At 51.6% G+C, this 27,493-nt stretch overlaps 1 protein-coding gene across 7 annotated transcripts; it reads right to left on the bottom strand.

Annotated features, from left to right (window-relative positions):
- Positions 1 to 1,026: 1,026 nt before the first annotated feature.
- GTPBP1 (GTP binding protein 1) lies at positions 1,027 to 26,513 on the bottom strand. 7 transcript variants are annotated; one of them, XM_042993286.1, is made up of 12 exons: positions 25,059 to 26,513; positions 21,906 to 22,017; positions 15,962 to 16,142; positions 14,979 to 15,327; positions 11,349 to 11,472; positions 10,404 to 10,518; positions 8,558 to 8,702; positions 8,245 to 8,427; positions 7,043 to 7,178; positions 6,285 to 6,463; positions 4,732 to 4,932; positions 1,027 to 3,815 (listed from the first exon to the last, which is right to left on the bottom strand). In XM_042993286.1, the coding sequence occupies exons 1-12, from the start codon at positions 25,248 to 25,250 to the stop codon at positions 3,723 to 3,725; spliced, it is 2,010 nt and encodes a 669-aa protein (XP_042849220.1). In that variant the 5' UTR covers positions 25,251 to 26,513; the 3' UTR covers positions 1,027 to 3,722. The 7 variants fall into 7 exon arrangements, with proteins under 7 accessions (XP_042849220.1, XP_042849221.1, XP_042849226.1 ...); XM_042993287.1 differs by having other exon boundaries at positions 15,962 to 16,168; positions 25,059 to 25,144; XM_042993292.1 differs by lacking the exon at positions 25,059 to 26,513 and adding an exon at positions 24,637 to 24,866.
- Positions 26,514 to 27,493: the final 980 nt, after the last annotated feature.

The raw sequence follows: 27,493 nt of genomic DNA, 5'->3' as shown, positions 1-27,493 counted from the left end.
ACTCATTCCTGAACTTTAGAAACCAGACTTCTCCACTAAAACCTAGCTGGAACGGGGCCTGAGGCAGGCCCTGCTCTGCGATTCTGGGCTCAGGGGCTGGCAGGAGAAAGAAGGGAGGTGGCTTTACTAGGCCTCACAGACACCCCAGTGTGAAGGGGCAGCTTTCCCCGCATCTCTCAGTGCCATCTGAGCAGAAGGCAGAAGAACTTACCTGCTTCACAACCGACCACGTCTGCCTTCAGTGCGGATCCTCCCCACGGGAACTAGGCATCTGCCCCTCGTACCTGCGCTGGGATGGAGCCCCTGCAGAGCCGCACCTACCAGCTCAGGGGAACAGGTCCTGGCCCTTCCTTGTAACTCTGTCCCCAGATCCAGTGCCTCCCGAGAAGCCGCTTGAAGGGACAGGGGTGGGCCCAACCACGCTTTCCAGTGTACCCGGTACCTGACCCAGGGCTGGTCCCCACTGCAGCTGAGAAAATAAAGGCAGGGACAAGTCAGTAGGGAGGGGCTGGGGATAAACCACAGGAGACAGTAGCAGGTGCAACGTAAATCCAGCCCTGAGGCTTCGGGCCAGTTAACCGCTCAGTCCTGTGCGCCAGGAAATGCCGGTCCTGGGGCTCACCCCCAGCGACCACGCGCTCCATTCCCCTTACTTCACTCAACACCTGCTCTGCATGTGGCACCACTGCTCAACAAAGGGGATGTCCCCAAGCCGCACCAGTAAACGAGTGCCTGGGACTTGCCACGCACAGTCAGGGCTCCGTGCCTCTGCTTGTGTGCTCCCGGGCTGGGCGTGTGCCCTCTGCCCACCACCCACCTGCCCGCGTCCAAGTCCTACTGGCGCAGCTCTCACCCCGTTTTCCCCAAGGCACGCCCCATGACCCCCAAGCTTGCATTTCCCTCTGCACCATGGCATATTCTGTTACCTTATTCTGTTCAGTAAGCCAGAACAGGGGTCCCAACTGAACTAAAGACACCACAAATGTTAGCTGCACGTACAGAAAGGGCAGGATTGGCCATTCGAGATGATCAGTTAACAACTTTATTCTTTATCATCTACAAAAGGGCTGGTGTTTTGTTCCAAAGTGAGAGTTGGTAGGGCTGAGACCCGTAGGGGACCTTTGGAGTCCCTGTTAATGACAGTAAAACATTGTATTCAGTCAGCCCCTGCCAGCAGGTGTGGGCCTGGCGACCACAGATCCAGACCAACCTCCTTGAGTGTCTGAGGACAGAGGCCAGGGTGGAGGCCGCAGCTTCCAAAAGTAAAGCGGTGATGCTCTTAGGGGCAAAAGAGTTCAGGCAAAACAAGGTCCCACCCTGGAGAAACCCTGTGGAAACACAGACGCCACAGCACCTCCCACGGGGACAGAGAGCGGGGGGGGGGGGGGGGCGCTGCCCAATGCTAGAGTCCTCCACTTCCGAAGGCACCAGCGGGCAGAGGCCCCTATAAGCAGAACCAGGTCAAAAAGCAAGAAGGACACAGCACACCGAGGAACAGGCAGGGGCCAAAGGGCAAGGAGCAGAGCAGCTGCCTACGGATGGCCGCGGCGTGGGCCGGTGCAGGAATGAACGTGCCCACTGGAGGACTGCTCTCTGAGCTTGTTTCCTAACCGGAAAAATGGAACACCACCTCTTTCCTATCTAGTAGCTTCAAAATCAAACAAGTGAGGGAGACACCCAACAGCACAGCCACATCACAGAGACTTGTCAACACCACGTTTCTCCTTCCGAGCCTGCCTATCGCCACATGGACTTGGCAGCTGGTGCAGTGGTAAGCAGCACGGGGACCGTTCACTGGACACCTCCCATGTGCTGGGCACATCACAGCTTCACCGTACGTTCTCTCACCGAATCCTCACAACCCCCGTGACAGAGGCGCTTACCTCTGGCTCTAGACGAGGAAACTGAGGGTCAGAGAAGATTGGCAGCTTGGCCCCTGTCACCGCTGGCAGAGGAGCCTGGGTTTTGAAGCCACACATGCCCGAGAGGAGAAGCTGGGCTCCTCCTGACCCCGCCCTGCTCCACAGCTGGGGGCTCCAGAGAGGCAGAGCCAGCATTCCCCACGGCAGCACCTCCACCCGGAGGGCCTGGGCCGGGAACATGACACCATCAACTTGGAACAAACTTTTATTTTCTGTGCCGGTCCGGTCAGTCCATGGCCGTGGGTCAGTGGTAACTAGAAATAGTTGGAAGGAGGGGAGGGGAAGGGACCAGCAGTTTAGAAGCAAGAAGAATGGAGAGGGCTGGGATGGGAAGAAGGCAAGGCTGAGGAAGGACCCAGCCAGCTGGGTGTCTGCCCTGGTTAGAAGAACGTATCTCTACCCACCAGTCCACCCTAAACCAAGAGCTTCTGTCTGCAGCTCAGGCCAGGCTCGTTTGGGCCCCACAGTGCCATCTCTGGCCTGGAGGACCCCAGGCGGTGAATCTTCCAGAGGGCTTAATGCTCTGTGCTGGGCCTGGAAGAATCTTTTTCACAACCCCCTACCTAACCTCCCCACACCCCCACAGGGGCCTCCAAAACTGGGGCTCAGACCTTTCCCTGTTGTGCTCCTGTAGCAGCCAGCTGGGGCAACACGGCGGGGCTGTGGTAGGGAAGAGGAGTTCTAGCCCAGGCCTGGCTCAGAGGAACACATCCCCACCAATAGGAGGTGCTGGTGAACAGGACCCAGAGCGAGTTGATGCGAGTCCAGGTCAGCCATCAGTGCCCCCAGGCCCAACAAGACGCAGAGTTAAAGTTCAAGGGCCAAAGCCTCAGCTCAGCAGAATCAGCAGAGCAGGAGTTGCCCTGGCCTGGCCAGGCAAACAGGATTGTCTCCAAGGAGAAAAAAAAAACCCACCTGCTGTCTTTGGGTCAGTGGCAAGGGTCAGAGTTAGGGGCAGGAAGGGTCCTACAATCCAAGTGCCACTCCCCTCCACACATCTACAGGCTACAACTTAAGAGCTTTTGGCATAACACGGTTTTGGGTTTAAGGGGGTAAAAAAGGAGAGAGAAAAATGGAGGCCACCACGCTCCATTCTGCTAAAATCCCCCTAGTCCCAGAAGGAAGGCTCCCTGCTCGGGCAGCAGCAGACACTGATGAATCCCCTAAGCCCTGAGTCCGGCTCTGTAGAGGGCTCTGGGCACAGACGAATGAGCACAGGGGAGGAGGGTGAGCACAGGGGAGGAGGGTGAGCACAGAGGAGTGATGTGCTCCTCAGCTTCTGAAAGCCCCTAAAGTTTGTCACAGAAACACACAGACGGATGGACAGATGGGCAGGCAGCCAGCTCCTGGAGGCTGGTGGCCACAGAGGATAAAAGGAGAAAGACTGCCAGGGCCCTGACTGGCTACACTTCTGCACCACACACCCATCCACCCGCCCACCCACACACCCACACCCACATCCACACACACACACACACACACACACACACACACACACACACACACTAGAGAGAGAGATAATAAAAAGAATAAAAACTAAGGGCCCAGATATACAAAAACTGTGAGTAAGGAAGAAGGCAGGGAAGAAGGTAGATGATGGTCAGTCCTCCGGAAGTCTGGCCACCTTCCTCAGCTTATAAATTACAACCCCCCTGGAAAATGGGGGTGGGGGGAGCATGATGAGGCTCCAGCTGTGGCCTGGGGGAGGACGGGTGGTGGTCAGAGCTGCTCTGGCCCATCTGGTGGCACAGTGGCCAGAGTACAAGGATCCCTTGGGTGGTGGGGTGGGCCAGGGGAGATTCAGCAGCCGCTGGCAGGAGTCACGCAGGCCCCCTGGGACTTCACTTTGTGACGCTGGCCCCCCCGTCGCCGGCCCCCGCTGCTGGGCTTGGGCTGAAAGGGAGAAAGAAGGAGCTTGAAACGTAGTGGCCCACTGGGAGCAGGGCAGGGCGGCACAGGGGCAAGGCAGCGGGAAGAGGGGAGGGAGGAAAGCCAGCAGGCGGTATGGTCCCAGCCTAGCCCGAGGCGTCAGCTACTGTGTGACTTAGAGCACAGCACTTCTCTGCCAGATGGAGCCGCCATCCACCCTGCCTCCCTAGCGGGCAGGTCACACTTGACGACAGTGAGCCGTTCTGAGAAGCACAGGGCGAGCAGGAACCAACACCTGCCCCCACTGATACGGAGAGAAAGGCTCAATGTGGGACAGAAAACAGAAAGGACAGGTCCAAGCAGAAGTTTCCTTCTCCAAAGCGGGGTCAGATGGAGAAGACACCGGAAGGAGCAATATGAGGGGGCGAACGGGACAGAACTGGGGGACAAACCTAACAGGAGATGCCGAGCGACAACCACACTGGCACGGGGCCCAAGGCCACCTACTCCACCCCTGCCACGCAGGACGACCCTCTAAGGCAGGGCCTTTCCAACCTTCTGGACCACCACGGACATACCCCACTCCCCCCCCCCCCCCCCCCACAGACCGCAAGCACTCTTACTCAGAGAGGGAACCCCTGACAATTTTCTATTCTGATTATTGACACCAAATGCTAAGCAGGACCGACTAAACTGGGCTTTCTACAGGGCTTTCTACAGTGTTCGAAGAACGCTCTGCCTCAAGAGACAACCAGCACACACTTAGCACTCACGTGCCAAGAGCTGGAGGGGAGGCACCTTCTATGAACTGCAGACACGGCAGCTGAGCACAGGCTGCCCGAAGCTCTCCTGTCACCCCCACCGGCTAGAGGAACAGCCACCCTCCCACTGCCACCCTGAGGTGGTCAGGGGACCAGACTGGCCCGAGAAGTCCACTCACCTGTGCCTGGAGACCGCTGGACAAAGCCGGCTGCACCGTCCCTAGAGAGCAAGCTTCATCTCCAGGCGGGGGTGCCCCTACTGCTGGCCCTCCAGACGGGCCTCCCTCTTCTCGTTTGGCCAGGGGGCCCTTTTTTGTTGACTGCATTTTAATCTGCTGGGGCTTCGAATTCATCGGGGAGTTGTTGGTGGTCTGGAGGAGCTGCAGGAGCCAAGGAGTTGAAGATGGGGCCGGAGACGCAGGCAGTGACGTCAGCTCTGCTGCCCAGGCCCTGTGCCTCCGCCCCCAGGGACTCCCCCTCCTTGGCCCGGCTAGCCCTGGGCGAGGTGGGCGGTAGGGAGGCCGTGACAGTGGCAGCCAGATGAAGGGAGGTCTTCATTCCCACTCAGTGTCTCGGGGCTGCTCCAACCCAGGCTGACGTCTTGCCTGCCTCAGCCCAGCCCAGAGTGGCTCTATCCTAGCCCCTGCCCCAGCTGCTCTTCCCGCAGGCCACTGTGAATCTTGTCAACCTCCCACCTAGCCTCGCTCCTAGCTGGAGTCCAGCCTGCCCAGAACCTTGTGAACCCAACTTGAGGCTCTCTTCCTTGCTAAGCTGGCTGAACTCCTCAGGGAATCAACTGAATCCCCTGCTGCCCCTGTGCCAAGAGTCTGGGGCAGGCTTTAACTTCAGGCCTCCCAAAGAAACCACCTGAATGCCTCAGCACCTGGAAACATCTGGAGTGTGGCCTTCATGAATCTTAAGAGCTCCCACCCAGGAGAGACTGATTTAAAGCCTTCCCTTGTGGTCTAAGTTCAATCTCAAAGCAGGGAGGAGGCCTGGCTACACCCCCAAGGGCACTATGGCACGTGCTGGCAGCTTCTGCCACTCTCAGCCAGTCCCAGAGGCAAGCAGCCTTCAAAGATACGATCTTCCACCCACAGTACAGCCCTTGGAATTGCCTGGATGAGCCTGAGAAAGGCCGTTCTGGAGGCAAGGCCAGCCTGAGGTGGATCCCAAGATCTCACACAGGCTGTTTAGAGCAAGAATCAAACCACTCTATCAACTGCCCCTATGCAAGAACATGGGTGAAGCCCGCAGAGGGCATGAAGCGGGCTCCACGACACAGAAACAGCTCAAGCCCAGGCACCCTAGCTGTCCAACAGTCACTATATCCTGACCCACTGCCGTCAGGGTGCCCCCCCCCACCCCCCCGAGCCAGGCCACTGGAGCCTATGCCTGGCACCTCAGAGGCCGACCATAGCTGGGACCAGATACTTTCCTACCACTGTTTCCTAGGTAGGACAGACAGGCCTCAACCCCACCTCCTCTCCTCCACAGTCACCACCAAAGCCCAGGGAGGCAGAAGGCCCAGAGACACCTCTCGGGAAAGAGAGAACATGGCACCGAGGCCACACCTGAGCACTGTTTTAGCTCTCCCAAGGCAGGAACTAGTGCCTCTGTCCCTGGCAGTTAGCAGGATTCTGCAGGGCTTCTCCTGTTGTGCTCACAGTCTGAGAATGGGATGGTCCCCAGGACTCCCTGGGACTGGGCAAAGAGGTCCTCCTAGCCATACCTTGGTGATGGTGCCCACGGCCTTGGTGCGGCCTTCCCGAAACACCAGCCGCTGGTCTATGTGCAGGTACTCAGGGGTCTTGATGAAGCGGAAGTGCACGGTGGCCTTGTCCCCGGTGCGCAGACAGTCCTTGTCCATGCTCAGAATGGTGGCCGTCTGCCGGATGCTCCCACAGTGAACTGTCAAAAGAGCCAGGAGGTCAGGATAGGACTCAGCTGCTCAGTGGCCCCCAGGCAGGAGAGAGAGCATGGCACACGCTTGAGCTGTGGCCAGCTACAGGCCTCAGGGGGCCGCGTGTGGCCAAGCGAGCTGGAGTTCCGCTCTTTGGTCTGCTCCTGCTGCACACTGTCAGACCCCACCTGTCCCCGGACCCACAGTCTTGGTCCCCAAATACAGGGCACTCTGTTTGCATGTGTACCTTCTCTAGACTGTTGGCCTCTTGACAGCAGAGTTTGCCCATCTCTCTGTTCCTGGCACCTTGGCAACACTGCCTGGCACATAACAGGCCGACGTTTGCTAAAGGAGTGAGTGTGAGGCTCTTGACGGCAAGTCTGGGTCTCCAGAGCCCGGCACAGAACCGGCACTCAGCTAATGTGTGCAGGAACTGATTAAACCCTGCGGCTTGTGGGCAGAACAGAGGGGAAGGCATCACTAAACACGATGGAGACCTGACTCTGGGGTTTGGGGAGCTGTTAACACTTTGTTGAGGGAGTTAGAGCAGAGGGCCTCCTGGGCTGGCAGTGGCCTTAGACACCTACCCATGGCCTGGTAGCGTGGACTGATCGTGGTGGGGTGGTGGAGGACAAGGATCTCGGCCTCAAACTCCCAGGATGCTTGGGGATTCAAGCGTGGGGAAACCATCACCATGCCCTTGCGGATGGACGAGCGCTTGATCTGAAAGAAAGAGGGAATTCCAGACCTCAGGGATAATGATGCCCAGGATTCTATCCCTGGTCCCAGAGGACCAGGCGTCCCCTCTGGGAATGAAGACCACCCCAGCTCAGCCTTGCCCTCTTACTGCACTGGACCACAGGCCTTCCAGGCGGACAATACAAGGCCGGCTTAAGTGCTATATGGGAAGCTTAAACATTGCTCTGCGGGGCAGCAGGGGCGGGGAGGGGTGGTTGTGTCAGGAAAGGCTTCACACAGGAAGTGGCATTTCAGCTGGGCCTTGATGGATGAATAAGAATTAAGAGGGGCGCCTGGGTGGCGCAGTCGGTTAAGCGTCCGACTTCAGCCAGGTCACGATCTCGCGGACCGTGAGTTCGAGCCCCGCGTCAGGCTCTGGGCCGATGGCTCGGAGCCTGGAGCCTGTTTCCGATTCTGTGTCTCCCTCTCTCTGTGCCCCTCCCCCGTTCATGCTCTGTCTCTCTCTGTCCCAAAAATAAATAAAAAACGTTGAAAAAAAAATTAAAAAAAAAAAAAAAAAGAATTAAGTGGAGGTGAGAGGGCACAGGCAGGCGAGTATGCAGATGTCAGAGACAGGGTGAGCATGATGACTGCTGGAGGGAGTAAGGAAATCCCATTCCAGTGGTTAATTTGATTGGCAGGGAAGGCAGGTGACCCTATAGCTAGCACTCATCCCAAGTCCTGAGGGATGGAAGGCTGAATGGGAGGAGGATCTGGCATGGATCCCAATGGCCCTTTGCAGTGGGACCATCTGCATAGGAGGGAAGTGTCTTTCTGACCTCACCACTGAGTTTGGGGGACCCTCCTCAGGCACTAGAAGGGGGAACAGAGCTTAGGAGGGAGGTAGGCCTGGGTTCAAGTCCTGGCTATAGCACTTACTAGTTGTGTGTTCCTAAGTAAGTCACCTGGGCTCCCTGAGCCCCCGTTTTCTCACCTGTAAAAGTGAGGTCAGTAATCCCTGCCTTACTGAGCAGCCAGGACAACTGCAGATGGCCCTGAGCCCAGCGTAACGGAACCCGAGGGGGCTGTTCTTCATATTCTAGACACTCACCTTCTTCAGCGCAAAGGAGGCCGTCTGGCCCCCCCGCACCTCCTTGACAGGCATGCGCTTGCGGTGGATTGATTTGACAGCAATGGACAGGAAGTTACCCAGGGGATCTGGGCCCAGCAGCAGTGTGTCATTCAGCTTGATCAGGCCTCTCAGTGTTGTCCCCGACACCACTGTCCCCACACCCTGCAGAGAAGGCCAAGGCCCAGTAAGTCTATGCCCACTCAGACCCTCTCCACCGTATACTTGTCCTGATGCCCCTGTAGGAATGCCCACCCAGCCTCCCACGCCGCTCGGTCCACCAGAAGCCACTCACTGGGACAGAGTAAGTGTCGTCAATCTGAAACTCGGCGGGCTCTTCCTCTCGGTAGCTGGTACGGGGAGAGAGGAGGTTGAGGAACATCTTCAGCAGATCTAGGTTCTCACCTGTGACGTTGGAGATCTGGAATATCGGGCACATCCTAAGTGGAGGGTGGAGAAAGACAAAGGAGCTCAGATGGCCAGCTCCTGGGTGACAGGGTGGGAAAGGTAAGCACGTGCTGCTTGCTAAGGGCCCCCGGCCTCCTAGGGCTCTACGCCTCTGCCCTGACCTTCCAAGGGCTGGCCAGACCTGCTCTAAGGCCTTCTTCTCTCACTCAGTTTTCTCTCTGAAATCTGTCCCCTCGTCCCTGTCCTTCCACCACTGCTCTATTTGGGGCTCGTATGACTGCCTCTTCTTCCTAAAGCACACACATGCTTGTTTAAAATTCTTACCTGCCTTTCTGCTGCAGAGGAGACAGCCTGAATTCCCTCTGTCCAGCATGTCGGCAGGTTTATTTCCCTCAAATTCCTGTCTGCCAGCCAGACCAGAGAACCTTTGCTTCTCCCGAAAGCCTAATACTTTTTTGCTCCCCGTGTGTATCTTCACTCTGATCCTCCTGCCTGAATTTCTTCCCTTTTACCCAACTAAAAAACCCTCTCATCCTTCAGAGTCCATCTCCAATGCAGAGTTTTCCAGGAAACCCTTCCCAGATGGGCACTCTTGACTCCTGCGAGCTCTTGGAAAACTTTTTGTGTCTGTTACATGTGACTACATCTCAGTTTCCATCAGTCATTACAATAGGCTCTCTGTCTCCTATCCAGGGTTAATCAGAGTTTTCAAGATTGGGAATTATATAGTCTCCATAGCTTCTAGAATAACACCTGCACAGAAGAGGCACTCAGAACGAAATGAAATGAAATGGGGCCAGCTAAAACATACCCCCTCTGCTGGCCGCCTGGTGGTACTGAAGACAGCATCAGGGCACAGCCATAGACCAAAATGCCAGGCTGCTCTGGGTTCTGTACTACAGACCAAGCCAGGAGGCGATGGCTCCTAAGCAGCCCCCAGACTCTGGGAAAAGGAGCAAACTTAACAAAGTTCACTATTATCAAGAGAGTAGCTCTCTGACCAAGGAGGTGACCACCCTGAGGACAAAGACTGTGCCTGAGTTAACTGTGAATCCTCAATGCCCGGATGAAGAACCTGGCACAGAACAAACATCCAATAAATGTTTATGGAATCAAAGGATACACTAACAAGTAAATGCCAAAACTGATCTGTGATGAAACAGCTTTTGGGGGACAACAGTATAAAAAATTAATAATAAGGGGCGCCTGGGTGGCTCAGTCGGTAAGCGTCCGACTTCAGCTCAGGTCATGATCTCGCGGTTCGTGAGTTCGAGCCCTGCATCGGGCTCTGTGCTAACAGCTCAGAGCCTGGAGCCTGCTTCGGATTCTGTGTCTCCCTCTCTCTCTGGTCCTCCCCCACTCACACTCTGTCTCTCTCTCAAAAATAAATAAACATTAAAAAAATTTTTTTTAATTAATAATAAGTTATAAAAATGGCTGCGTTTGTATCACACAGCAGCCAGACACAGGGCTAAGTGCTTTACATGCATCATTTCCAACACTTATGAGAACGCCATGGAGAAGGGAATATTATTCCCATTTCACAGGTAAGAAGACACTGAAGCCTCAGCTGAGATTCCACCCTCAGCAAGGCCAGCACCTCAGAATATGGGTTGCCTGACAGAACTTCTGGGCAACACTGCCCGGCTGGGAGAACCTGTACTGAGTTCAGAATCTTCTAGTCCATCCAATCTCTATGCCTGCCCAGACGTGAGTGCTCACTACCCATTTACCTCTCAGAGCTGAAGTTGGAGGCCGTAACAATCACATCATCCTTACTCTGTACCAACACAGGGATCTTCCGGCAGCCTGGCGACTTCAGCAGGCGCTGTAACAGCTTCAGGGTTTCTTAAAGGGTGAAATGGAACACAATTAGGGGGACACAGCTTTCTCTTTGGCCAGGCTTCCAGAGCAAGACTGGTCCACTCCTTACTGACATAAGCAGGAGACGGATGGACAGACCAGCATTAAATGGCAGCCCTGGAGAAGCAAAAGGAGGATCAAAACCTGGGGTGGGTAGGTGCTTGCTAGAGTTAAAAAGAGCATAGATAAGGTCTCTCTGGTAAGGTTACAAGTCTGAAACCGGTCAGATTTCTCCAGAGTCTCTAAAAGACCCACATCCCGTAAGCCACGACAAAGCCAATGTTCTCAGAATGTTCTGCTTCCTCGATAAAAATTCATCTGACAAAGGACCTCTAAGACATTTACACATCCACAGAAGCCCTTATGAGGCATTCCAAAAGGACACCTCTCTACTTCTCATCTACCGTCTGTAGCAGTGAGGAAGAAATGTGAGGCTGTTCTGAAGCCTTTGGTGATAGAAGGCAATCAGACCCTCTGCCCAAATGTCTCCATATATATCCCGTTTAGATGCTAAAAGCCAATGCCCTGGCCCTGTGGCCAGCTGAAAAGAGGTGCCAGATCAGGGATCTCAAGAATCCTATATTTGGAACCAGAAGGAACAAAGAGCAGGGCATAATTCGAGGGTGTGCTCAGACCAAGAGCTAAACAAAGGAGGAAGCAGAAGATTCCGGGTTGACGGAAATTCAGACCAAGGTCTGAGCACAAGGGAAAAAAGCAAAAGATTCTGGGCTGAAGCCCTGGCAGCACCACCAAGGAGCCACAGTGGGCGACAGCCCCAAATAGAGAGACTGCTGCTAGCTGCAAGCTTCACTTACCTTGTAGGATGTTGGCAGGACACATGTCAATCTTGGTGACCACCACAAAGACAGGCACATTGAGTGCCAATGCCAGGCCCAGATGTTCCTTGGTCATCCCCACGATGCCAGCATTGCTCCCCACCTGCCCCAACACAGAAGCAACGGTCAGGACAAGGGAGACAGAGTAAGGGTGAGCACAGGGGCTCGAAGAAGGCTGGGGTAAGAGAGAGCTCCCATCTCTGAGGCTTCCATCAGAACAGGACACACGGGGCAGAAGTCTTGGGCCGGAAACCAAACAGCTGTAGATGGAAGCTGGGCTAGGCACCAATGGCTTTGACCTCTGATTTAACAACGTAGGCTATCCAAATCAGGAGACTTGGAAACGATAAAAAAGACAAACTCAGACAGTCTGGGAAAACAACCGTCTAGAGCCATCAAGGATACATTCAGTTTAACATCACTGGCCTCCAGTTTCCTGGTCTATAAAATGGAGCAGTAATGACATCCACTTTAGAGGGCCTGTTAAGGTTCAAGTGTCATAACATACGTCAGAGATCCAATACATCCGGCACGAATGAGGTGTTCGGGCAATGGCAGCCGTTGTTATTGTTACTGGTCCTTCCCGTAACAATAAATGTTTTAAAATATCACCATAAAGGCTGCCCAAATAAACTAGGGCACATGTACAAGTGTGCCATACAAAACGTACCAAGCATGCTATCAAAAAGAAAGAGAGACTCCTATCTACTGATATGGGTGAATCTCTAAGACATGTTTTTAAGAGGGAAAAAAAAGGCAAGGTGTATGTAGCATGCTACCGTTAAAAGGGTGTAGAATGGATCAGGGTTTGAAAAAAGCAGCTGTAAGAAACTTGGGGAACATCTGAGATAATATAAACACTTAGAGCCTAGATATTGGAGGGTATTAGGGAACTCGTGTTCATCTTCCCAGCTACAGTAACAGTAGGAGACAGTCCTTACTTTTAGGAGCTGTGTGCTAAAGTATTTGGGGGTCAAGAGTCACAATGCCTATAGTCTTTCAAATGGTTCAACCAAAACAACAAAAACACACATATGCATCCATCACAAACACAGATGAACACAGCAAAATGTTAATGATTGTTGAATCCGAGCAGTGGGTCGATGGTGTTCGCTGTACTATTCCTTCAACTTTCCTGACTGTCTGAAATTGGAGGGAGAGAATACATCCGCATTTGCTGGTAGGATTACAAAATATCTCTGGAGACTACATACGAAACTGGAAATACTGGTTGCCCTGGAGAGGAAACGGAACAGAGGAGGAAGGGAGACATTTCAGTAGAAGCATTTTGGTGTCTTTTTGTTTTTGTGCCATAAGAATGTGCTACTTACTAAAACTTACTAAAGTTGAGTTCAAGTTGTTATGACGGGGCACCTGGGTGGCTCAGTCTGTTAAATGTCTGACTCTTGATTTTGGCTCATGTCATGATCTCACGGTTTGTGAGATCGAGCCCTGTGTCAGCCTGTCAGCCTGTGCTGAAGGCACAGAGCCTGCTTGGGATTCTCTCTCCCTCTCTCTCTGCCCTTCCCCTGCTCCTGCGCACATGCTTGCTCTTGCTCACTCGCTCGCTCTCTCAAAATAAATATTGTCATAACATATTTACATAGCGTTTAATACATTCCAGAACGGTTTCTTCCCCTTTTAAAATGTTTTAAAGTTTATTTATTTGAGAGAGAGAAGCACAAGTGGGGTAGGGGGAGAGAGAGAGGGAGAGAGAATTCCAAGCAGGCTCTGAGCTGTTAGCGCTGAGCCCGACCATGGGGCTCGAACTCACTAACCGTGAGATCATGACCTGAGCCGAAATCAAGAGTTGGATGCTTAACCGACTGAGCCACCCGGGTGCCCCTTACATTCCAGAACGGTTTCAAGCGATGCCCTTCATTTGATCGCACTTCACAGGTGAGCCGCTATCCCACTGACACAGACGTCCTCTGCCATGTTCCCTTCTGCTCACACCAAGGCACCTCCTCTCTCTTCCTTCTAATTCTTCCCGTTTCTTCCAACCACCTTTCCTATCCAACCCTGACTTGTTTGCATTCTTTCCAGCTGGGATAAGAGAATGCTCCATCGCTCTGTTGTCTCTATATTTTATAGACTCCTTCCCCCCCCCCCCGGAAATTTATTATCATGGAGCCATGATGATTTCATGTTTTCTACAGAAATTTTTAATATTTGGATTATAGCCTAAAAGTCAGATAATGTAGAACATTTCATCTAGGGTGAAGGTATCTCCTTTAATTGCCCTTGTTCACTATACTTAGTTAGAAAAATGCCTACTTTACAGTGGTTTCTACACCTTTCTTAACAGTCCCCCAAATACGCCCTATGGCTCTTCCTCTGAAACCCCTTCTTGTAGAAGTTTTTCTTAGCCCAAAGTTGGTGGTGGCCCCTGAAATGCTCAAGGATATGGGAGATCCTGATTTTTTTTTAATTTTTTTTTTTAACGTTTTATTTATTTTTGAGACAGGGAGAGACAGAGCATGAACAGGGGAGGGTCAGAGAGAGGGAGACACAGAATCTGAAACAGGCTCCAGGCTCTGAGCGGTCAGCACAGAGCCCGACGCGGGGCTCGAACTCACGGACCGCGAGATCATGACCTGAGCCGAAGTCGGCCGCTTAACCGACTGAGCCACCCAGGCGCCCCGGGAGATCCTGATTTAATGAGATCCCAAGAACCTTGGGTAGAGAGCCACCAAGAGTGTTCACACATATGCTCTGCTTCTTTACTCTCCAGTTTGGGGAGAATTTGCCTGAGAACCTGTGTTTGTGGGGCAACTTGATCAATTATGCTCTCAACAGATGCTTGTGTTTACTACACTTATTAATACAGGCAGCTGGAGGAACCAGGAAATGGGGAAGGGCTTTGAGAAGCACTTGCCAAAGGAAAACTTGCTCACTTGTGCTCTCCGTGGAAGCTGTGAAGCTGTGTGCAAGGCAGTGGGCCTCACAGACTCCCACACGCTGTCCAGGGAAGAAAATCAGTGGGACCCAAATGGAAACTTTGCAACATGATCCAACACAGAAGCCTCTGCTCCCTTTCCTTTTCAGTTGATCTATATTTTGATGAGCTGCCAAAAAATCTACTCACTGGACTGTAAGCTCTACGGGAGCCCGGGGTGGCCCTGTATCCTTCAGGCCCCAGGAACGGTGCCAGGCCCACGGGAGCCTCTCCTCCCAGGCTTTGACAGAGGTGACCTCCCGGGCCCCTCTTGATTGCCGTCTGTGCTCTCTTCCATTTCTTCCCAGGTTCGTCATCTCTGGGGGTGCCACCTAGTATCACCTCCGCAAAGCAGCCTAACCCCGCCACGGGAAAACATTTCTGAAGGTGGTAAGTGAGCCCCAGGAGAAACCCTCCTCTATGCCTCTTTGAAAAATAAAACAGGTCTGCAACCGGCACCAGGGGGAGAGATCGAGGTACGTACACCACCAAGGTACAAGACCACAGCACTCAGGGGACCAGGCATCCCTGTAAAATGTGTCATCCTTACCCAGCGTCAAAGCCCCGAATCAACAGGCCTCTGTCGCAGAACAATCTCTAGCACTCGCGCGTCACCACCTCCCCAACAACCCAGCTGGAGCCTCCCCTCCTCAGGAGTGCTTCCCACTTACCATGAGCATGCAGAAGTCCGGCAAATGACCTGTCATGCCAAAGACAGTGGTCTTCAGGTACTTCTCATGGCCAGCCAAGTCGATGAAGGTAATGACCTTAGTGGATTTCTCACAAATCTTTGTCCATTCCAGGCTGCCACCGTGGCTGTCTGGCTTGTTTACCACATTGCCTTCACTGTCAAAGCCCAGGATGTCGTTGCCCACACTGCTGGTGCGACCAGATTCAATCTCATGTTTGTGGCGGAAGAGTTTCTGGCGGGCAAAGCCTCGGCCGTTGTCCAGCTCCCCGTGTGTCAGGACCCCCAAAAGCGTGCTTTTGCCGGCATCCACGTTGCCTACCACTGCTACCCTGCATGTACACGAACCCATACATCCTTGTGAGAGTTAGTGGGTAAGCAAAGTGAACCCGAGTACCTGGATCTCTAAGGACACACTGCCCCTGAGCCTCTGCAGCCCACTGCTCCTCCCACTCGTGGCTGAGCACACTGGGAATGTCCCTGGAAGCACAGCCTCCAGAGTAGAAAGAATTATTTCGGAGGAACTAGACTCCCATCACGATGGCCTTCTCTCTTGACGTCCACTAGCTTCCTCAAAGCTGCCAGACAGGAGCCCCAAGCCGGCAGAGGCACAAAGTGCTCCCCTCCAATATCCTGGTTTTCAGCCTCACAGGTTGATTAGAGGAGACAATGTAGCCTCGGATAAGAAAAGGGTGCCTGGGTGGTTCAGTCGGTTAAGAAAAGGCAGCCCACACAATGGCCACAAATGGATGGCTGGCCTCCACTCTTACCAAATGGAAATATTCAGGGAGGGGGAAGTACAGAAGCAGAAAACGGAGCTATCCTACCTCTGGACACTCTTTCCTGGCCTCCGAAAGGGAAGGAGTGGCAAGTGCCAGAGGTTCAATCACTGCTCTCCGTGAAGCCCTAGACCGCAGGGTCACGCAGGGGTTCAGAACCCCTGAACCGTTCCGAAGGCCTCCTCACCTGACCTCCAGGAAGTCATTGTCTCCTACTCGTTTCCGGACCAGGTAATCACGCACACGGCCCCCCGCTTCTTGGCGTTCCCGCAGGAGGATGACATCAGCCTCTATCTGTTCCGCCATGCTCTTCACTGTGGCGTAGGAGGCCTCCATGTCAGCTTCGCTCAGTCCATACTCAGTCCCATCTGGTGACAAGAGCCCAGACATCAGCCTGCCAACAAGTCAGCCGTTCAGCCACCCCCACCAAACCGCACCCCCCCCCCCCCACTGACCCCAGGCACTGGAGAACAACACCGCTCTCTCTACCTGACACTTTTCAAAAACTTGGGCACACACAGAGTTAATAAATAATAGTGCCACGGGCTTCCCCTTGAAGCAGGGTATTCGCTAATTCATTCAACAGTAATCACTAAGACTCTCCAAGGTTTTATGCCAAGTCTCATGCTGGGTACTGGGAGTACAGGTGCCCTCGGCGAGCTCACAGCCCAGCGGGAGAGGCCGAAAATTAATTAACTGCAATACAACTTGAGTGCTTTACTATAGAATTATACAAAGGGACCGTAAAGTGTAAGCCACTAGCACAGCCTAGGGAAGCTGAGGACAGCTCTGCAGGATGCCGAGTCCAAGCTGGGTCTCCAAGTATGAAAAATGGGCCTACGGAGAAAGGAGTAAAAACATCCTAGGCAGAGGAGCAAAGCACGGAGCATGGCAGATCACGGCACATTCAAGGACCAATAAGCAGCTTGGTGTGTTGGGGAGCAGGATGTCAAGTGGTGAGAGACCCTACAAGGGGTGAGAGCCGTTAAGAGCAGACAGACACCAGACAGCAGCAAAACACATTATGTACCAGGCAGTGGGAAGCTTTGGGAGTTTAGGCAGGGGTGTAACACGATCAGATTCACTGTCGGCTAGAAAGAGGTCTTGAGCAGCAATAGAAAGTGTGCACTGGCAAGGGAGAAACCAGAGAGGGGGAGCCCGGTTAGGAACTAATTCTAATAACCCAAGCAAGAAATGATGAGGACAGGAGGCAAAGGAAAATTGGGAGAGAATTTAAGAATGATTTTAGGGATAGATTTTTAACTGAGGTGGCTCAGGTGAAACATCCAGCAAGTAGCCGGAAAAAATGAGTCTGAGCTCAGAATGAGGAAGGGAGTCCAACGGAAAGACATGGACCAATCAACCAAATCACCAGAGTGTCTACTGTAAGGTAATCCCTGCGAGGTGCTTTCAACTTGGGATCATTCAATTCCTCCCACAAGAGCTCGTCAACTTGGGATCATTCAATTCCTCCCACAAGAGCTCGTCGGCTTTTCCTCCAGCCTCTGGGTCTCAGAGAGTGAGTGCCTCTGCCCCTTCCCCAGGCTAATCCCCCAGCATGTGCCCAACCCCTTCTCTTCTACTGCCTCTCAAAGACTTTACACTGCCTTTTCCCACCCCCCCTTCCCTTCTACCACCAAGCTTCTCAAGGGAGTGATCACACCTGCTGACTGTATTTCTGAGGACTCTGGAAGAAATTAATTTTCAAGTCATTAATGGCCTTCAACCACTCATCTAATGCCCTTTACTTGACCCCCTACAACACTGGACACTGCTGGCTACCCTACCTTTGCTTCCCGAAGCACTTCCCTCCCATGCTGCCTGCCTATTGCCTGAACTCTTCTGATTTACCTCTCTACCCTCTGTCTGGTTCCTTCCTCTCTCAGTGGTCCTCTTCTCTAGCCTCTGAACATTTATTTCCCTTGGCCATCTCATCCTATGGCTCCAACCGTCACTTTGTAAACGACAAAAACACTCATTTCTAGCACTGTCCTCTTCGAAGAGCTCCAGACTGGATTTCCAGTTGCATGCGTGAGAACTCTTAGAAGCCCGGCATCTAAACTCAACCACTCCACACCCCTTTTTAAACCACAGCACAAAAACGAACACTGCTAGTAAAGCACTTTAGTCCTCCGTGCAATCCTATGGGGTAAGCATTACTGTTCCCATTTAGCAATGAGATAAACAGGACCCGGAGAGGTCTCAGAGCTGGTAGACAGCCAAGGGGCCGTGGGCGTTTGGGTTTTCTGATTCCAAACGTAGAGCCTTTTCCTCTGGCCAGGGTTCCTCTTCGTGCCCGGCCAGTTCCTCCCTTGCCTTCCCTACTTCTGATGGCAACACTACCTTTCCAGTCACCCAGGCTCAACACTCATCCCTCCAGTCCTGATTCTAGCTTTACGCCTCGCCCTTCTGTCCTTGTCCCTGCTCTCCTGTTGCCAATCCAGTGCCACCAGCCCAATTCAAGCCCTGTTCCACCTCAAACACTACAAGACCCCTAGCTGGTCGTAGCACATCCCGGCTTTATTCCCTGCAACCCATCCTGCATACACACAAGCTTAAGCTCCTAATCCAGGCACAGTTCTGGCGTTGTTACTTCCAAGTCAAACCCTCGGGCTCCCCCAGTCCAGTAGCAACCGGTTCCAATTTCTTCAAGGTCTCCCCCATTTATCCCACACCTCCTCCTGTTTTGTCCCAACGCAAGTGGCTCAGTTACCATCCCTCCTTGTCCCCTACACTTCTTCAGATCTATTCCTTTGCTTACGTATTTCCCATCCTAGAAAGCACATCAGCACACCACACACTACCCCCCTTGTGGAATAGGGTTCTGGATGCATGTCTTCCCCCACTATATACAAGGATCTTGAGGACAGGGTATCTCAAACATTCCCTGGATGCCCCATGAGGGTGCTTTTCCTCCATCAAGTCCTCAAATGTTTACAAAATGCAAAAAAAGAAAGAAAGAAAGAAAGAAAGAAAGAAAGAAAGAAAGAAAGAAAAGAAAAGAAAAGAAAAGAAAAGAAAAGAAAAGAAAAGAAAAGAATACAGAGGGATTGGTTGGGCTGAGGAGTTCCCAAACGCATGGCCTACTTAGCTCTAGAAATCTTCTAGGTTAGAGAAGGGCTTACTGAAAGTGTTCCTAAGAGAAAGCCTGCTAACCTTGCCATTCTAGCCAGACTCCCAAATTCTATCCAACCTTCCCTGCTTCTGGTACAACAAAATGCTTCCGGGTCCTGTTTCACACCAAGGGGCAATCACGAATGTCACCTTGTCTATCCAGACCTCCCAGCGAATGCCCCTAGTCACATTACCCTTCTCCAGCGTGCACCGCATTCCTCATTCTGTAGGAGTGGAGACAAAGGCCAAGGAGAAAAGCTGTAGAGGTCCAATTACTTAAGGCCACATATTTAGCCATGCCCAGACCTAATCAGATTTCTGTCCTGCCATCTGGCTTACCTTTTCTGTATGCACTCTCCTCAACGTGCTTTTAGGATAAAAGTCTTAATTCCTTGATATGGCGTTCAAAAACCATCAAGATGTGGGCCCTGCTGATCTGTCCAGCCTACCCTCCTGATACTCCCAACCTCACATTCTATGCTCCCACTTTACAGAATCACTTTTGGTCCACCAACTATTCCACAATCACCAATGCCTCTGTGCCTCTGTGCATGTGGCTTTCTCAGCTCACTCACTACTGCCTCCATTTAGCCTGGAAAACTCCTACTCACCCTTTAGTATCGTTTCAAGGGGCACCTCCTCTTTGAAGCCCTTGCTGACTGCCCCCCAAAGACCTGACACTCCTCCTATTTCCCTGAACTTTTAATACAGGAGCTGGTTCTTAGAAAGCCATGACTTAATATGAAAAATGAACAAAGTTCTTCTTGAAAAAAAATCTCCTGGCCAACAACTCTAACCTGGAATCTTTAAAAAATTATTACTGCCATGATTAATACTAGGTAACATTTCTGTAATACTATAGTCAAGCGTTAATCTTCGCCATGACGCCACGGGACAGATTCTATTATCAACCCCATTTGAAGACAAGGAAAAGAGCCAGTAGGCAAAGGCAGATCTACTACCGGGTGAGACCGCCTCCTTTTACAATTAGGAACGTATACTTAATGAACATATTACTCTGCCCAGAACTTTTTAATATCTAACTTACCCACACAAAATCTGAGGTAGGGTGGGGAAGCGTGCCATTAACTCCATTTTACTGACGAAGGAAGTGATAAACAGAAGTAAAGCACAGGAAGCCGGTAATGAAGCTGACCCCTGGGGGCCTTGCATCTGGTTTAGTCCTCTATTTGATGTTCAACTTGTTTAACTAGTTATGCTCTTTCTACCTCTAAAGAATTCCAGTAGGAAGGAGTCACTGAATCTAACAGCATCCAATTGGTGGATGCAAAGATAATGCTTGGGTGTGTGGATGTAATAATGAATACTGAACATCTTATGCTTTGCCACTGGAGGGTTAATTAGTTGTGAGCTGCCAAGGCATGGTAATGATGGGGGGGAGGGGGCGGGGGAAGGGCAGGGTCCTAAGAATACAGACCATCAAAGAACAGTCCCAACGCTTGTCAAAATTGGTCTAGATATGGTTTCTTCAATTCTACAAGCGTGAAGTGGCCTGAGAGTGGCTCATCCTAACACAGCAGGCCAGATGTGCACCTGAACAAACGCTTTTAAAAGACTACCAACAAACCCCTGGTCACCAAATAGAACGGCTCTTTCTGAACCTGACTCTCCTTGCTGTCTTTAGCACTTGCCAGTGCTGACCAACCCCCTCCCCTTCTTGTCAGGCAGCCTCTCAGTGTGTCTACCTCTCTGACCATGCTTTCTTTAAAGTGATAAGACCCGAAACTGGGAAGGTAGCAGCAAAGATGGAATGGAAGGGACGGATAGGAGAGACATTTCAAAGGAAAGCACAGCAGTATTTGGAGATCAAACCCTTCTTCCATACGTCAGTCTTGCGGCATTTCCAAATATTTTCTGCTCAGGTTATCTATGTATATACTATCTTTCTTCCCGGGTCAGAGGCCAGTTTATAAGTATCCAAAAGTACTTTGCAACAGTATCAAGCCCTTAGAAGATACTTAACAGATCTTCTAGTCAAATAGCTAAAGAATGGCTTTGAGTTTTTCTCCATCTCTGACTAAAAAGAATTATTACCTGCCTTTACAAAGCCTGCATTCAGCAAAGAACTGTTCCTTTAATGACGCATCAAGGCCTACCAGGGCTTCCTGTGAAGACGACAGAGCCAAGTTCTGGTCCAGGCTAAATTCATAATTGTTAACAAGCCCAGCTGCCATTTCAGCAAAAATAATGTCATAATGAAGCAAGAGTAAGTGGGCCTTGTATCGAGGGAATATTTTTTAATACCTAACTTATCCACACAAAGTACCTCTGAGGTAGGGTATCCCTAGGAGTGACCAAAGGGGGGCGGGGGGAAAGCCCAAGATAAAATTTAGAGGACTGCCCTCCTCTAAAACAGTGGGCCCCATTACAATGGAGCAAGCAGGCTGGAGGACATTGATCAGCCCCTTCCAGAATGGTAACAAGGCTACATGTCTGACAGGATCTCACAGGGAGAAAAAGAAGACTTCTGTTATCACAGGTAACCACAGCGAATGGTCAGTGTGGTCTGAGGCAAGGCGGTCTTGCCAAAGGGAGGAACGCTGGGTGTCCTTTTCTTGAAGACGTCAAGAAGAATCACGAAGGTTCTCTGCAAAACAGGTAATGACAGCAATGGGATCCGTAAACCGGGCCTAAAGAGGGAAGGGCCTAGAGCTGCCCAAGGAAGACTTAACTGTAGACCTCACTGTGACTTGCTCTGTTACCTGGGATAAGAAGTTTCCTCGCTTTGTGCTTTCCCTTTATGCAAATTGAGGGTACTGGAGACAGCAAGGAAGCATCTGTAGAACCGCCTGGACAGTGAATCTTCGACATCAAGCATATTATGGTCACTAAGGTGGGAGTTAGTATTACCACTTTGCACTGTTATGTTCTCCCAAACAGTTGTGCAGACACTAAAGAATCACTGCAGCCGACACGGGACCAGGAAGTTGATAAAAGAAGGACAATGCGCTCTAAATAATTTTTTAACAATAAAGCGAAAGGAAAACTATGCTCACCTGATCCCTGCCCAATGACATATATGGTCTCTCCGCATCCCTCGTCCATCCTCTCCCACATCTGCCGAAGTAGGCTGTCATACTGCTCTGATGTAGGGCTCACTAGAACCAGCTAGAAGAGAAACCAACAGCCTTAAGACCACACTTACTAGAAGAGCACCACAGCCAAGGTAGATCAGTGGCCTGCCCAAAGACCCTGATCGAACCCCGCAGCATCTTGATCTAAAATAACTACGCGGCCCCCCTCATGTCCTCCTCTCTGCCTCCCTTGAAATAGCCTTTGAGCCTTAGCCTTTTGGGAGTTGAGTTCTATGATGTACTAAAATGAGTATGTCCGAGCCACAACCCACAGACAAAAGGGTGTGAGCAGCCTGCTTCCTGCTGCTTGACAGGAGGGGCAGGACCCACCACGACTGACAACGGGGCACTGTGGGGAGGCATTCAGGAGCCGTGCTTTGTTACCTACGTGCCAAAGTCTGCTACCCGCACTTTGCAGTTCACCGGACAGAGAGCTCCTACACTGCCATTCCCGCCACCCTAGGCCGCTGGTTCTCACAGTAACCAAAGAATTCGGTTCCATCTCGCCCTGGCAAGATCTTGATTATTTAGAATCGGCAGTAAAAACCGCCGCAAGACTCATCTCCAGCAACAAAACACCCATTACCAGTAAGGCGGGTAATTAGCGCCATCATTCTGCAAATTTCTGTCAATAACGTGAAAATATAAACTGCTTATTTGGGGAGGCCATTTAGCAATAGGTATGTCAGATTCCATTCTCTGACCGCTTGTGTGTGACCTTGGACAAAGAACTTAACCTCTCTGGGTCTCAGTTTTTCAATCTACAAATAGGGATTATACTACCTGAATCCTAAGGCCACTGCAAAGACCAAGTAAGATAACATGTAAAAACACCTAGTCCACGGCTCAGTAAGTGGGAATTCGTTTCCTTCGCCCCATCAGCCCTAGGAAAACCTTCTCAGATGAAACTAGCCACTACAGTTCACTGATCATTTCTCCCTCTGAAAGCTCTCAGAACTTTTGGTCTCCATAGTCCATGGCAGCAAGCGTATATACACTTAGAGCTTCTAGTCTTTTCCTCAGGAATCAACACATCCCTTCTCCCTCTCCACATTGTCAGTTTTTCTTTTCAGTATCATCAAAATTTACAGACCTACGGCTTCTCAAGTTCAGAACAGAGAGAAGGACTTCCCCAGCTCTGCAATGAAGTAACACTTGCCTATCCCGGAACATTAAATGAGTTGGTCAGGAAATGACGGTACTACTCTCTTTGCAACTCTGCCTTGCACGTTCCCACCCTGTGTCTTCAGGATTCTTCAGCACCTCGACCATGAACTGACACCCGACTCATCTGCTTCCGAAGCAAGTGCATTTCTTACAACTTCCTGAGTTGACTCAGTAGGGCTTGTCCTTGTAAACCTGGGTGCTGCCTGGGTCTTTTGCTTCAAGCCCGTGGCCTCACACATTGCCTCTGGCCATCCCTCTCTCTGAGCTTGGCTATTCTCATTACCGTAGTGGAGACAGCAGACAAGAAGACTGTTAAGGAAGCCAGATAGCTGGTTTCTAAGTAGGCAGCTGAGACTAGAGGGAGAGAATACAGTTGAAACTTGGTTGCTTAGGTTGCAAGGGAACTTCTCTCCGGTTTGGGTCAAGTTTCATGCAGTTTTGCCACCAGACTTTGACAAGGCACAAATGTTTTCAAGGCTCGACAAACACCTTTCATTGTAACCATCCAGCAACAGGTAGGAGGTGGCATTGATGTTCTGTCTTCCACCCGCTGCTATTTAATCTGCACAGGGAATTACCAGTTGTTCAGTTCCCTTCAAACATTTACTGAGCGGTATGTATCGGGGTCTGTTAAAGAGACAAAATTCAATCAAGTAACTTTAAAGATCTAATTGGCTTTATTCTACATTCATGAATCAGGCAGCATCCTATCCAGCAAGGAGAAAGGAGCTCCATGTAGCTGCACAGAAAGGAAAGATTTTATAGGCAGAAATGAGGTGAGACAAGGTTATTAGCGAAAGAAAAGAAAGGATCCGTTTCAGGCAAAGTTACCTTCTCTTTGGGAAAAGCAGGGGGGGTCTTATCAGGCAGATTACCTCACTAGTACTGACCAAGAAATTTCACTCCTGGGAGAGGCTGAAGCTGCAACTAAGTGTTGCCGTTCTGGGGGCAAGTGACTCCATCCTGGGCCTGTTTTGTTTTTATTTTTTAACACGTCGAATACATTTCTCATTTTTACAACATACTTGGACTTATAAATGATGCAGCTATAGAACTGAGAGGTTAAGAAACTTTCCCAAGGTCACAGAGCCTTTTTAAGCGGCAGGGCAGGAAAGGGAACCCAGCCCTGACTCCCAAATTGGCATTCTTTCCTTTATTGATGGTTAAGCACCTTCAAAACACCCGTCGCGTCTTACACTTACTGCTTCATTCTCACAATGCCAGGCAGAAGCGGAGCCCTTAATTCCTGCCTACCTTCTCCCAAGCTCAGAAGCCCCGATTTAAACGGTCCTTCATTATTCCATTCATACAGGAGGAGGTTCCACTCCCAGGATGGCGAGATTATGGGTCCTGCCCATCTTTCAGTTTTGGTTCGTCGAGCAGGAATTCCTCGGACAACCCTCCCTCCGACCGAGCAACTACTTTCGGTCTCCTTTCCCGACACCAGGCAGAGCCCCGGCTGCCTTCCTGCTCCCGGTGGGGCTACCTGATCCTCCCGCGCCGCCGCTCCCCCTGCGCCAGCCACCTCCGACTCTCGGCTGCCGTCTCGGGGGAGGCGGCACCGCTCCGGGACCGGGACCGCAACCGCGCGGGGCGCTGCGGGCGCCCCCGTTCCACGTGGCCGAGCCGGGATGGGGGGGCAGCGATCCCGGCGGGAGCCCGACGGCGGGAGGCCGGGTAGGCGCCGCCGGGCGAGGACGGCGGTGCGCGGCCCTCGGGGGCCACCCCCTCGCACTCGGCCGGGAGCTCCAGACGCGTCCCGCACCGGCAGGTGGGCGGGCTTGGCCCGGCCCCTCCCGCCCCCGCCGGCGCCATCACCGTTGTCCCGGAGACGGCTCGGCCCACCGCCCTGTCCCCCCTCAGCGCCCGCCCGATCCCCTCAGCGCCGCCGCCGGCGCCCAGGCCTACCTTGCTGGTGAGGTCCAGCTCCGGCTCGCCGTTGAGCGCCTCGCCGTCCTCGCTGCAGTCCGAGTCGAAGCCGCCGTGGAGCCGGGCGGCAGCCGCCGCGGCCCTGGCCGCCCCCGGCGAACTGGGCTCGGGGGCGAACATAGAGGCCGGGACCGGCGAGTCCATCGGGGAGCGACTCCGCTCCGCCGCCATCTTTAATAACTTAGGCTAATTCGTAGCCGGCCTCCCCTCCCTCCTCGGCTCATTTGCCTAATCTATGCGTTGCCCCGCCCTGCCCCTCATTGGATAATTTATGCGAAACTTCTCCAGCCGCGTAAAGAGTGACACGTATCTCTAGCTAAGAAACAATCGACCAGGCCTCCTAGCCACCAATCACTGAAGCCCTTTCAAGTACCTAATGAATAATTAATGAGGCCCAAACCCCAACAACAAATGTCTGAGACGTCACGCGCCTGGATCGCAGCTCGGGAGGGGGCAGCGCCGCGTCCACGCTACCTGCCTGGAGCCTTCCAGCCAACGGGAGCGGGCAGAGTATGACTGACACAGCAGCCATCCAATAAATGGGGGAACACACACAACGTTTACCCTCACCGCCCCTCACTTCCCCCTTTCCCATAGGCGGTGCTCAGTTTCCAAATCTTAGGGCAAAACAGTCGGCGGGGAGAGCCTCCCGATGATGGACAGGGGCAAGGCCCAATCTAGTCACCGGATAGGTCCCGCGCCTCGGGCCACCGCCCAGCGACATAGTAAACTGCACAAGGCGCCTCCCTCCTCTCAACTCAATGACTCCGGGCAATTCCTGCAAGACCGAAATCCGACGTGCTGGCAACCTCCAGGCAATTTTAATAGTAGGATCGATGCCTGGAATACTATAGCAGCAGAGCGAGGCAATTAATGAAACGCTGACCTTAGGGAGAATTCTCCATTCACTGCCTCTGCGGAGAGAGCAATTACGGGACCAAAAAGAGGCAACCAGCTAAAATACAAGCCAAAACTACCTCACCGCATTTGTGAACTGTGAAGCCAAGATCTAGGGTCTGTGAGGGTAGTTTCCAATGGATGATTCCTAAAGAGTAGAATCGGTTGTGGAAAGCCCCAATCCAAAATACTATCAGCACAAGTTTTAAGTATCTTTCTCGGTTTCGAACGTTTGAAAAGCTTGATAAAATTAGAGATTGGCCAAAACTCGCATATCTGGCCTTGGCCACTCGTCCCAGGCAGCAATCAAGAAAGAGCAGCCACTGAGACAGTAACCTATCCAAGATCCAGGGTTTGGAACACAAGATTTAGTAAGAGTCGGGGTTCAAAATGGCCGTCAGTTTTAAGGATCCACCCGATTAAAAAAAAAAAAAAGAGGCAACTTCCACTTGCTCCTGTTTTCAACTAAAATCAAGCCTTTTTTCTTTAAAAAAAAATGTTTTTTAACATTTATTTTTGAGACATAGAGACAGAGCATGAGCGGGGTAGGGACAGAGAGAGGGAGACCCAGAATCCAAAGGAGGCTCCAGTCTGAGCTGTCCGCACAGAGCCCGACACAGGGCTCCAACTCATGGACCATGAGATCACGACCCCAGCCGAAGTCTGACACTTAACCAACTGAGCCACCCAGACTGCCCCCCCCCTTTTTTTTTTACAATAAAGTCTTATGTGCACAAACAGCTGGGAATCTGGAACCAGAAGTCATTCAACTCCAAAGGTCTTGATAACAGCTCTTCAAATGCATTTTTTCTTTTCTTATTCTGGCTACATTGCCCACAACTATCCTACCTATTACTCTATGAGGTAGTTAAAAATGTTAAAATCTTGATTTGGCCGAAAAGCCAAATATCAAGCATTAGTAATCTAGAATAATAATTGGGATTTAGCATTTTACCAACTGGCTCTTCCAGAAAGAATTTAAGTTCAGAATGTGCTGACATCTATTGGTACACTAAAACACATGTCCTCCTCACTATAGTGCTTGCCCAGAAAAAAATATTCTCAAGAGAAGGTGCTTCTTGAATAGAGAAATCTACAACTACATTTGGGGAAGGGAATTCCCTACCCATTTTTACATCCTCTTTCTGAAGACAGGGTAGAACCTAAGTTCAATCCTGGGTCCACTACTTAGCTGTGTGACCTCCCAACAAGTTAATTAACCTCTCTGAGCCTGAGCTGTCTCCTCTTAAAAAAAAAATGAAGCAGCTACCTCAAGGCACAGAAAATAAAGCAGAAAATAAATTAGCATATGGTAAGCACTTAGAACAGTGCTTGCAAGCCTCCATTAACAAATCTTATTAAAATAGAACTGCAACTCTTAGGTGGTTGACAAATTACAAAAATTTAAGATAATTTAAAAGTTGTCTGGATTAGGGTAGGACTCCCAACCACGTGGTAAGCACGCAAGCTTGCTTTAAAGTAGCAACTGTGGTGAATGTAATGGTGTCACTGTTGTA

Source organism: Panthera tigris, chromosome B4, assembly GCF_018350195.1.
Source record: "Panthera tigris isolate Pti1 chromosome B4, P.tigris_Pti1_mat1.1, whole genome shotgun sequence".
Lineage (NCBI taxonomy): Eukaryota > Metazoa > Chordata > Mammalia > Carnivora > Felidae > Panthera > Panthera tigris.
This window is presented reverse-complemented; position numbering and strand designations above follow the sequence as displayed.